This window comes from Salvelinus sp. IW2-2015, linkage group LG4p (assembly GCF_002910315.2).
Source record: "Salvelinus sp. IW2-2015 linkage group LG4p, ASM291031v2, whole genome shotgun sequence".
Taxonomy (NCBI): Eukaryota; Metazoa; Chordata; class Actinopteri; order Salmoniformes; family Salmonidae; genus Salvelinus; species Salvelinus sp. IW2-2015.
The window spans coordinates 23,488,918-23,501,326 of record NC_036841.1 but is presented as its reverse complement, the minus strand read 5'-3'; the positions used below and the strand labels follow the sequence as shown (position 1 = coordinate 23,501,326).

Here is a 12,409-nt window from a genome sequence, read left to right as displayed (position 1 = left end):
AGTGGAGAATCATCCACACGTATAGAACAGTGATAATCCACACTACACGTAAACACGTAAACGTGGAAATCCCACGTATAGAACAGTAGTAACCCAACACGTACAGACAGTATAATCCAACACGTACAGAAACAGTAAATCCATACGTATAGAACGTCCAATTAAACACGTACAGAATGAGTCTACGACGTGAAATCCCAAACGTACAGAACAAGTGGATCAACCAACACGTACAGAAAGTTCAATCCACAGGTACAGACAAGTACAGAACAAAGTATGAGTACAAATCCCAAATTTAGAACAGTGATCCAACTACGTAGAACAGTGAGATCCTCCAAAGTACATAGAAGAGTTAAATCCATACGTATAAAGGAGATCCAAATCAATACGTTAGAACAGTAATAAATCCAATACGTACAGAACAGTATAGCCCAACACGTAAGAACAGTGAAATCCCAAACTACAACAGTAAATCCCAACACGTATCAAACACGTGGCAGAATCCCAATAACGTATAGAACAGTAGAATCCCAACACGTAAGAACAGTGAGTCCACACGTATAGACACCCGTATGAGAATCCAACACGTATAGAACAGTGAGAATCCCAAGTGCATATCAACAGTGAGAATCCCAACACGTACAAACAGTGGAGACCACAACTACATATAGAAAGTGAGAATCCCAATACATATAGAACAGTGAGAATCCCAATACATAAGACAGTGACACAATAATGAACATATCCCACATATCGACATGGAACCAACACGTAAGAACAGTAAAATCCACACACAGTAAAGAACAGTAGAATTCCCTACACAAAGAACGTGAGATCCCAACACTAAAGAACAGTGAGAATCCCAACACGTACAGAACAGTGAGAACAATACAGTATAGAACAGTGAGAATCCCCAATACATATACAGAACAGTGAAGAATCCCAATACATAATGAGAATCAACACGTGAAGAGAACCACAATACATATAGAACGTGAGAATCCCAACACGTATAGAACAGTTGAGAATCCCAATACATATAGAACAAGTGAGAATCCAATAGAACATATAGAACAGTGAGAATCCCAATCACTATAGAACCAGTGAGAATCACCAATACATAAATAGAACAGTGAGAATCACCAATATCATATAGAACAAAGTGAGAATCCCATACATATAGAACAGTGAGAACCAAAATACATATTAGAACAGTGGAAATCCCAATACAAATATAGAACAGTGAGAATCCAAATACATATAAAAGTAAGAATCCTACACATATAGAACAGTGAGAATCCAAACACGATAGAACAGTAGAGAATCCTACAATAAGAACAGTAAGAATCCCACACATATAGAAACAGTAAGAAATCCCTACACATATAGAACAGTGAGAATCCCAATACATATAGAACAGTGAAGAACCCTACACCATATAGAACAGTGAGAATCCCAATACATATAGAACAGTGAGAACCACAAATACATATAGAAACAGTGAGAATCCCAATACGTACAGAACAGTGAGAATCCACATACTATAGAACAGTGAGAATCCCCAATACATATAGAACAGTGAGAACCACAATACATATAGAACAGTGAGATCCCAATACGTACAGAAACAGTGAGAATCCCAACACGTATAAACGAAACAGTGAGAATCCCAATACATATAGAACAGTGAAAATCCCAATAATATAGAACAGTGAGAAATCCCAATAACATATAGAACAGTGAGAATCCCAATACATATAGAACAGTAGAACCCAACATATAGAAAGTGGAGAATCCCAATACCTATAGAACAGTGAGAATCCCAATACATATAGAAAGTGAGAACCCCAATACGTAGAACAGTGAGAATCCCAATACGTAACGAGAACAGTGAGAATCCCAAACATATAAGAACAGTGAGAATCCATACAATAACACTATAAGAACAGTGAGAATCCCAATACGTACAGAACAGTAGAATCCCACATACGATGCAGAACAGTGAAAAACAATACATATAGAACAGTTGAGAATCCCAATACATATAGAACAGTGAGAATCCAATACGTATAGACAAGTGAGAATCCCAACACTATCAGAACAGTGAGAAATCCCAAACATATAGAACAGTGAGAATCCCAACACATATAGAACAGTGAGAATCCCAATACATATAGACAGGGAGAATCCAATACGTAAAGAACAGTGAGAATCCCAATACATATAGAACAGTGAGAATCCCAATACATATAGACAGTGAGAATCAATACATATGAACAGTGAGAATCCCAACACGTATAGAACAGTGAGAATCCCAACAACTAATAGAAAACAGTGAGAACCAATACATATAGAACCAGTGAGAATCCAACACATATAGAAATGAGAATCCCAATACAGTATAGAACAGTGAGAATCCCAATACATATAGAACAGTGAGAATCCCAATACATATAGAACATAGAATCCTAACATATAGAACAGTGAGAATCCAAATACATATAGAACAGTGGAATCCCAATACATACAGACAGTGAGAACAATACATATAGAAACAGTGAGAATCCCAATACGTACAGAACAGTGAGAATCCAAACACGTACAGAACAGTGAGAATCCAATACATATAGAACAGTGAGAATCCCAATACATATAGAAAGTGAGAATCCCAATACATATAAACAGTGAGAACCCAACACGTACAGAACAGTGAGAATCCCAATACATATAGAACAGTGAGAATCCAAATACGTACAGAACAGTGAGTCCCAACACGTACAGAACAGTGAGAATCCCAACACGTACAGAACAGTGAGATCCCAATCATATAAACAGTGAAGAATCCAATACTATAGAAAGTGAGAATCCCAATACTACAGAACAGTGAGAATCCCAACACGTATAGAACAGTGAGAATCCAATACATAATAGAACAGTGGAGAATCCCAATACATATAGAAACAGTGAGAACTACAATACATATAGAACAGTAGAGAATCCTACACATATAGACAGTGAGAATCCCAACACGTACAAGAACAGTGAGAATCCCAATAGTACAGACAGTATCAATCCCAATACGTACAGAACAGTGAGAATCCCAACACGTATAGAACATGAGAAAATCCCAATAAACATATAAGAACAGTGAGAATCCCTACATATAGAACAGTGAGAACACTACAATACATATAGAACAGTAAGAATCCCTACACATATAGAACAGTGAGAACATCACAATAACATAAATACATAGAACACTGAGAATCCCACACATATAGAACAGTGAGAATCACAATACATATAGAACAGTGAGAACCACAATACATATTGTATCGGCACCTTAGTATTGTGATCATATCGTGAAGTCCCTGGCAATTCCCAGCTCTAATATTCTGCCCTCTGAGTAAAAATAGGCATGCTGGCCATAGAACAGTGACGGAACGGTTCTGCATTATATATAATACACGTTAGATATAATACACAGTCATTTAGCAGATGTTTTGATCCAAACTGATTTACAAATCAACATGTATTCATAAACAGTACCATTCAAAAGTTTGGACACACCTACTCATTCAAGGGTTTTCCTTTATTTTTACTATTTTCTACATTGTAGAATAATAGTAAAGACTTCCAAACTATGAAATAACACATATGGAATCATGTAGTAACCAAAAAAAGTGTTAAACAAATCAAAATATATTTTAGATTCTTCAAAGTTACCACCCTTTGCCTTGATGACAGCTTTGCACACTCTTGGCATTCTCTCAACCAGCTTCATGAGGTAGTCACCAGGAATGCATTTCAATTAACAGGTGTGCCTTGTTAAAAGTTGTGGAATTTATTTCCTTTTTAATGCATTTGAGCCAATCAGTTGTGTTGTGATAAGGTAGGGGTGGTATAAATAAATAAAAACCCTGGAATGAGTAGGTGTGTCTAAACTTTTGACTGGTACTGTATATGTGGCCCCATGCTGAAACCAGACCTTCAATTTAGAGTTAGAAGCATCTGCTTGTCCTATTTACTCAAAACCATCATAAAGGGAAACTGAGGTTGCCAGAAAGCGAGAGAGAGTGAGAGAGCGAGAGAGAGAGGAGGATGTCCAATAAATCTTGGGGCAATCGGCAGGCTCCGAGGCAAGGCTGTAATTGCTTACCGGGGCTAAATTCTTCCAGCACGGCCGCACTGCCTTGGGGAGAATGAAAGGGAAATATGAGGGCAATGAATCATACCTTTGAGAAGGGTCCGGCAAACCTCCAAAGTCCATTAAATCCGAAGCCTGTGTGAGAGAGAAAGAGAGAGAGAGAGAGAGCGAGAGAGAGGGGGGAAAAAGTAATGGAGGAAGAAAGGCATCATTGGCAAAGTTAAACTGCTAAAGAAGAAAACACAACATAACAGTCAGGGGAGAGGGCAAGAGAGAAAGAGAGGGGGAAGAGAAAGATGGGGGCAGAGAGAGATGAGATGTAGAGGAGGAGATAGGGACTGAGACAGACAGAGAGAGAGATGACGGATGAGAAAAGTAGAGGAGGAGATAGGGGCAAAGAGACAGACAGCGATAGACAGGAGAGCGAGACAAAGGGAGGGGGCAGAGAGAGATGAATGATGCGAGATGAGGACACCGAGGAGAGAGATGGGTAGAGCAGGTCTGTAGATGAATGTACATACTCTGTAGATAGGAGGGTTGGTATTGTGGAGGAGACTCTTCATGGTAGACCACACTCTGAACGATGCCATGCACTGGGTTCAGCAGGTTGGTATCCTGGCACATAGACAGCAGCGTGCTGATCTTGGAGTCCAGCAGGTTGTGGCTGGGAAGAGGAGGAAACACAAAGATAAACATCAGCTAGGTAGGCACCATAATCATTACAGACACACCTCACTCTGCATGGCAACACCCTTTCCCAGTGACCCTGTCAACACATATCATGACAGGACTCAAACACACTGGTGAATAACTAGGCCAATAACATACGAGACAGTTCTCAAGTTAACCTATACATAGCTCATCTGTAAATAGCCCATCCAATCTACCTCATCCCAATACTGTATTTTTTTTATTTATCTTGATCCTTTGCACCCCAGTATCTCAACTTCCACATTCATCCTCTGCACATCCTACCATTCCAGTGTTTAATTGCTATATTGTATTTACTTTGCCACCATGGCCTATTTATTGCTTTACCTCTTATCCTACCTCATTTGCACATGCTGTATATAGATTTTCCTACTGTATTATTGATTGTATATGTTTGTTAATTCCATGTGTAACTGTGTTGTTGTATGTGTCGAACTGGTTTGCTTTATCTTGGCCAGGTCGCAGTTGCAAATTAGAAATGGTTGTCAATCTAGCCTCCCTGGTTAAATAAAGGTGAAAAAACAAAAAAACAACTCGTGACATTTTTACTTGTATACAGCCGCCCACATATAATCTCTGTAGATAGGTAAACCACACTACAACTCCCATGATGCATTTGGAGCAGGACAAGCCTCTTCTCCTCAGAAGACCATTGGGACTTTCCTCCCCCCAAAAACAACCATCTTGGGCCAAAACAGCTTTCAAGCTCTCAAATAATTTCCCCGGGTTTTCTCCAGTCTCTAGATTTGCTTATGGAAAAGTAGGCCCTTAGGCTATGTATTTGGTTTTGGGGGATTTTCGGGCATGTTTACTTACACGACGGGAAAGACTTTTGGGAAGACGACGCTAGCTTCAGCTAGATACTCGTACAGGATCCTCTGGTCAAAATCATCTGTGGTGTACTTGACCTGGGTGGCCTTGGACAGAGAAACAGACAGCATAGCTTTGCAGACTGAACCAGTTATATACAGTAGAAAGCTGTACGCTACAGTGCATTCGGAAAGTATTGACTTTTTCCACATTTTGTTGATTGATGAGGGGGAAAAACAATGTAATCCAGTTTAGAATAAGGCTGTAATGTAACAAAATGTGGAAAACGTTAAGGGGTCTGAAAACTTCCCGAATGCACTGCATGTTGCTGCCTCCCGACGTGCAATCCATTCATGATAACTACTTGGACCCGAGCAGTAACTAGTGGTGCACTGAGTATGTGCAACATGTACTGTATGTCCAGTGAGTGTGTTACATATGTTTTTATTATTTTATCACCCGCTTTATAAGTATTTCTTATTTTGCCAGGTGTGAGTTTGTGTGATAATCCTCTCACCAGCACAGTGAGCAGCAGGGCCTGGACTTTGGGGTCGGTCAGCACCTCCTCGTCTAATAGGACGTTGGACTCGGTCACAGACATCTTGCGGAGGTGGGAGTGGCCCATTCTTTGGTTGTCTATCTCGTAGTCGTTCTCGGCCACGCACCTAACCTTAGGCGGGGTGGTGACGCCAGACTCGGTCTCTGGTCTCTTTGGTGCTTTGGAGTCGGATATCAGGTGATCAAAACTCTTCCTGGTTCCTGGAGAAATACACCACAGAGAGTGTAGAGCTAATGATTGAAGAGGGTGAGGAGAGGGTCTAGGCAGATAAGGTGGTGAGTGGTGACATGGGATGTCCATCTTACAGCACTCTTACATCAGCGGTGTATTTCTTGCCGGAAATGAGACGCAACTAACGCTGTAGTCAATACTGCCTGGTCATAGTCAGCATTAGCATGGCTTCAAAGCATAGACAGAGTATACACCCGATAAAACAGCTTGCATGATACACTTCTGGCGCAGCAGTATAAAATGCTACTCCAATGCTAAGGGGAACACCTAGACAACATTACCCATGTAGTTTAGCAGCAATGTTATAGTTACCCAGCAGCTTCTTGGTGTTGGCATGGGAGGCCTGGCCCATGTCCAGGCTCATGGACTTGCGTGTACGGGGGCTGATCTGCCCCACCGTAGGGTAGTAGGCATTCAGATAGCGCTCTGACACCTTGGGAGATGCCCACAGCTGGCACTCTCTCAGTGTCCTGAGGGGAGGAGATGGGGGCCACAAGTACGGAAATAACACTTCAAGCTTGATGGTAAAGATATTTACCAAGAACATAAGTTGCATCTTGGTAAATATACTTACCAAGATGAAACTTTGGATAAAGGAAAATGGGCTTTGTCTTCAGCTGAAGTTAAAACCTATTCAGGATCAAAGTGTCTGATGTAGAGAGCGCCTCACCTGCAGTTGGGGTCAGTGTGGTGCAGAGAGTAGGTATCCATGGGAATGTTCTCCATGGCCATCTCAGACAGCAGCAGAGACTTCCTGTGTTTTAGACTGCAGCGACTACGCACCTCCTCTGACACGGTGAGCAGGGCTGCAAACAGTCACACACACAGACGTACACAGACGCACGCACACACACACCAGATCAGGGTGAAAACCAGTAATGGGACATGTTTCCATCATTGCATAAACATTCATGAATATACATAATGGTGCCGGAGGAGATGGCTGACGTTTTACGGGCTCCTAACCAATTGTGCTATTGTGTTCGTTTTTTAATTATTTGGAACATAATGTTTCTGCCACCATCTCATGACCGAAAAGAGCTTCTAGATAACAGAACAGCGATTACTCACCTCATACTGGACAAAGATTTATTCTTTAATGAGTCGGACGCAAAGGACTTACTTCAGAAACTGGACAGGGCCTAAATCCCAGTCATTCGCATGAAGAAGAGACAGAGATATATGGGTCGTAGGTCGGTGTGCCTTGTAAGAATCCGACAGCAAGTGGATAACCCGCCTTTACCATCAGTCCTATTAGCCAACGTGCAATCATTGGATAATAGTCTTGATAGCTCATCCAGTTTATCAGTCACTGGCTTCATCAATAAGTGCATCGATGACGTCATCCCCATTGTGACCGTACGTACATATTCCAACCAGAAGCCATGGATTACAGGCAACATCCGCACTGAGCTAAAGGGTATATCTGACGCTTTCAATGAGTGAGACTCCGAGCATGGGCTGACCAACTGGCAAGTGTCTTCTGACATTTTTAACCTGTTCCCGACTGAGTCTAATACCAACATGTTTCAAAGCAGACCACCATAGTCCCTGTGCCCAAGAACACCACGGAAACCTGACTAAATGACTACCGACCTGTAGCACTCACGTCTGTAGCCATTTAGTGCTTTGAAAGGCTGGTCATGGCTCACAACACAATTATCCCAGAAACCCTAGATCCACTCCAAATTGCATACCATCCCAACAGATCCACAGATGCTCTCTCTATTGCACTCCACACTGCCCTTTCCCACCTGGACAAAAGGAACACCTATGTGAGAATGCTATTCCTTGACTACAGCTCAGCGTTCAACACCATAGTGCCCTCAAAGCTCATCACTAAGCTAAAGACCCTGGGACTAAACACCTCCCTCAGTAACTGGATCCCAGACTTCCTAATGGGCTGCCCCCAGATGGTAAGGGTAGGTAACAACACATCTGCCATGCTGATCCTCAACACTGGGGCCCCTCAGGGGTGCGTGCTCAGTCCCCTCCTGTACTCCCTTGTTCACCCATGACTGCATGGCCAAGCATGACTCCAACGCCATCATTAAGTTTCCTGATGACACAACAGTGGAAGGCCTGATCACAGACAATGATGAGACAGGAGGAGGTCAGAGACCTGGCAGTGTGGTGCAAGGATAACAACCTCTTTTTAATTGAAAAATAAAAATGTTATCTGTTATTTCTTACATTGTTAGCACAGACATTTTTTTGTGTTATTACATACAGCCGGGATTGTAACATACTGTTTCACGGAAACATGGCTCTCTCGGGATATACTGTCTTGAGTCCGTACAGCCAGTTGGGTTCTCAGTTCATTGCGCAGACAGGAATAAATATCTCTCCGGGAAGAAAGGCGGGGGTGTATGTTTCATGATTAACTACTCATGGTATGATTGTGATAACACCCAGGACCTCAAGTCCTTTTGTTCACCTGACCTAGAATACCTCAATCGAATGCCGACCGTATTACCTCCCAAGAGAATTATCTTTGGTTATAGTCACAGCCGTGTTTTTTCCCCCATCAAGCCAATACCACGACGTCCCTCAAAGAACTTCACTGGACTTCATGCAAACTGGAAACCACATTTCCTGAGGCCGTATTTATTGTAGCTGGGGATTTTAACAAAGCAAATTTGAGGAAAACGCTACCAAAGTTCTATTAACACACTGACTGTAGTARCCGCACTGCTAAAACAATCGACCACTGCTACTCCAACTTCAGGGATGCCGACAAGGACTATTCAACGCTGGTCTGACCAATCGGAATCCACACTTCAAGATCGGTTTGACCACGCGGACTGGGATATGTTCCGAGTAGCCTCTCGGAATAACATCACCGAATACACAGATGGTGTGGAAGCATATAGGAGATGTTGTACCCACTGTGACTATTAAAACCTACCATAACTAGAAACTGTGGATGGCAGCATTCACACAAAACTGAAAGCGCAAACCACCACATTTAACCATAGCAAGGTGACTGGGAATATGGCCGAATACACACAGCGTAGTTATTCCCTCCGTAAGGCAATCAAACAGGCAAAACGTCAGTATAGAAACAAAGTGGAGACGCTATTCAACGGCTCAGACACGAGACGGATGTGGCAGGTTCTACAGACAATCACGGACTACAAAGAGAAAACCAGCCACGTCGCGGACACAGACGTCTTGCTTCCGGACAAGCTAAATWCCTTCTTCGCCTGCTTTGAGGATAACGTAGTGCCACCGACACGGCCCGCTACCAAGGACTGTGGGCTCCCCTCCTCCGTGGCAGACGTCAGTTAGACATTTAAGCGTGTTAACTCTCGCAAGGATGCCGGCTCAGACAGCATTCAGAGCCCCGTCCTCAGAGGATGCACAGCAGGAGTGTTTACGGACATATTCAATCTCTCCCAATCCCAGTCTGCTGTACCCACATGCTTCAAGATGGCCACCATTGTTCCTGTACCCAAGAAAGCTAATGTAACTGAACAAAATTACTATTGCGCAGTAGGACTCAATTCTGTCATCATTTAGTGCTTTGAGAGACTAGTCAAGGATCATATCACCTCCACCCTACTGACACCCTAGACCCACTTCAAAAGCTCCACAGCCGAGAGAGATACACCTACCTGCCTCCAGGACACCTACACCACCGATGTCACAGGAAGGCCATAAAGATCATCAAGGACAACAACCACCCAAGCCACTGCCTGTTCACCCCGCTATCATCCAGAAGGCGAGGTCAGTACAGGTGCATAAGCAGGGACCGAGAGACTGAAAAACAGCTTCTATCTCAAGCCATCAGACTGTTAAACAGCCACCACTAACATTTAGCGGCCGCTGCCAACATACTGACTCAACTCCAGCCACTTTAAAATGGGAATTGATGGAAATTATGTAAAAATGTACCACTAGCCACTTTAAGCAATGCCACTTAATACAATGTTTACATACCCTACATTACCCTTCTCATATGTATATCTGTACTTCTATATCATCTACTGCATCTTGCCATCTTTTATGCAATACATGTACCACTAGCCACTTTAAACTATGCCACTTTATGTTTACATACCCTACAGTACTCATTCATATGTATATACCGTACTCTATACCATCTTACTGCATCTGCCATGCCGTTCTGTACCACCACTCATCCATATATCTTTATGTACATATTCTTTATCCCTTCACACTTGTGTGTGTGTGTAAGGTAGTAGCGTGGAATTGTTAGGTTAGATTACTGTTGTGTTATTACTGCATTGTCGGAACTAGAAGCACAAGCATTTCGCTACACTCGCATTAACATCTGCTAACCATGTGTATGTGACTAATAAATTTTGATTTGATTTGATTTGAGACCATGCAATCGGCATCGCACTGCCCTATCCCATCTGGACAAGAGGAATACCTATGTAAGAATGCTGTTCATTGACTATAGCTCAGCATTCAACACCACAGGACCCTCCAAGTTCATCATTAAGCTTGAGGACCTGGGTCTGAACCCCGCCCTGTGCAACTGGGTCCTGGACTTCTGACAGGTGGTGAAGGTAGGAAACAATACCTCCACTTTGCTTTTTTCTAAACACGGGGCCCTCACATGGGTGCGTGCTCAGCACCTCTGTATCCCCTGTTCACCCATGACCGCATGGCCAAGCATGCCTCCAACTCAATCATCAAGTTTGCAGATGACACAACAGTAGTAGGCCTGATTACCAACATGACGAGACAGTCTACAGGGAGGAGGTGAGGGCCCTGGGAGTGTGGTGCCAGGAAAATAACCTCTCACTCAAAGTCAACAAAATAAAATATATGATCGTGGACTTCAGGAACAGCAGCACCCATATCCACATCAACAGGACAGCAGTGGAGGTGGAAAGTAGAGGTCGACCGATTAATCGGAATGGCGATTAATTAGGGCCGATTTCAAGTTTTCATAACAATCGGAAATCGGTAATTTTGGGTGCCGATTCGGCCGATTTATTTTTATTTTTACACCTTTATTTAACTAGGCAAGTCAGTTAGAACACATTCTTATTTTCAATGACGGCCTAGGAACGGTGGGTTAACTGCCTTGTTCAAGGGCAGACGACAGATTTTAACCTTGTCAGCTCAGGGATTCAACCCCTTGGGTTGTGCCGTGGCAGAGATCTTTGTGGCTATACTCGGCCTTGTCTCAGGATGGTAAGTTGGTGGTTGAAGATATCCCTCTAGTGGTGTGGGGCTGTGCTTTGGCAAAGTGGGTGGGGTTATATCCTTCCTGTTTGGCCCTGTCCGGGGGTAATCATCGATGGGGCCACAGTGTCTCCTGACCCCTCCTTGTCTCAGCCTCCAGTATTTATGCTGCATGGTAGTTTGTGTGTCGGGGGGCTAGGGTCAGTTTGTTATATCTGGAGTATTTCTCCTGTCTTATCCGGTGTCTCTGTCTGAATTTAAGTATGCTCTCTCTAATTCTCTCTTTCTCTCTCTCTCTAGGAGGACCTGCCGCTAGGACCATGCCTCAGGACAACCTGGCATGATGACTCCTTGCTGTCCCCGGTCCACCTGGCCGTGCTGCTGCTCCAGTTTCAACTGTTCTGCCTGCGGCTATGGAACCCTGACCTGTTACCGGACGTGCTATTCTGTCCATACCTGCTGTTTTCAACTCTCTAGAGACAGCAGGAGCGGTAGAGATACTCTTAATCATCGGCTATGAAAAGCCAACTGACATTTACTCCTGAGGTGCTGACCTTCTGCACCCTCGACAATTACTGTGATTATTATTATTTGACCATGCTGGTCATTTATGAACATTTGAACATCTTGGCATGTTCTGTTATAATCCACATCCACCCGGCAAAGCCAGAAGAGGACTGGCCACCCCTCATAGCCTGGTTCCTCTAGGTTTTCTTCCTAGATTTTGGCCTTTCTAGGGAGTTTTTCCTAGCCACCGTGCTTCTACACCTCATATTGCTTTGCCTGTG

The 12,409-nt window shown here is 43.2% G+C and overlaps 1 protein-coding gene across 4 annotated transcripts in view; it reads right to left on the bottom strand.

Moving 5' to 3' along the window:
- LOC111960720 (neurofibromin) overlaps nucleotides 1-12,409 on the bottom strand; it is a 104,949-nt gene that overhangs the window by 5,084 nt on the left and 87,456 nt on the right. For 2 of the 4 annotated variants that reach the window (XM_023982909.2, XM_023982910.2), the window contains 6 exons: nucleotides 7,129-7,264; nucleotides 6,771-6,928; nucleotides 6,186-6,427; nucleotides 5,675-5,775; nucleotides 4,669-4,811; nucleotides 4,236-4,282 (listed from right to left, as the gene is read on the bottom strand). In XM_023982909.2, the coding sequence (XP_023838677.1) occupies nucleotides 4,236-4,282; nucleotides 4,669-4,811; nucleotides 5,675-5,775; nucleotides 6,186-6,427; nucleotides 6,771-6,928; nucleotides 7,129-7,264 (827 nt within the window). Of the gene's footprint in view, nucleotides 1-4,235; nucleotides 4,283-4,668; nucleotides 4,812-5,674; nucleotides 5,776-6,185; nucleotides 6,428-6,770; nucleotides 6,929-7,128; nucleotides 7,265-12,409 lie in introns of those variants that run through there. The other 2 variants (XM_023982906.3, XM_023982907.2) reach the window with 1 other exon arrangement.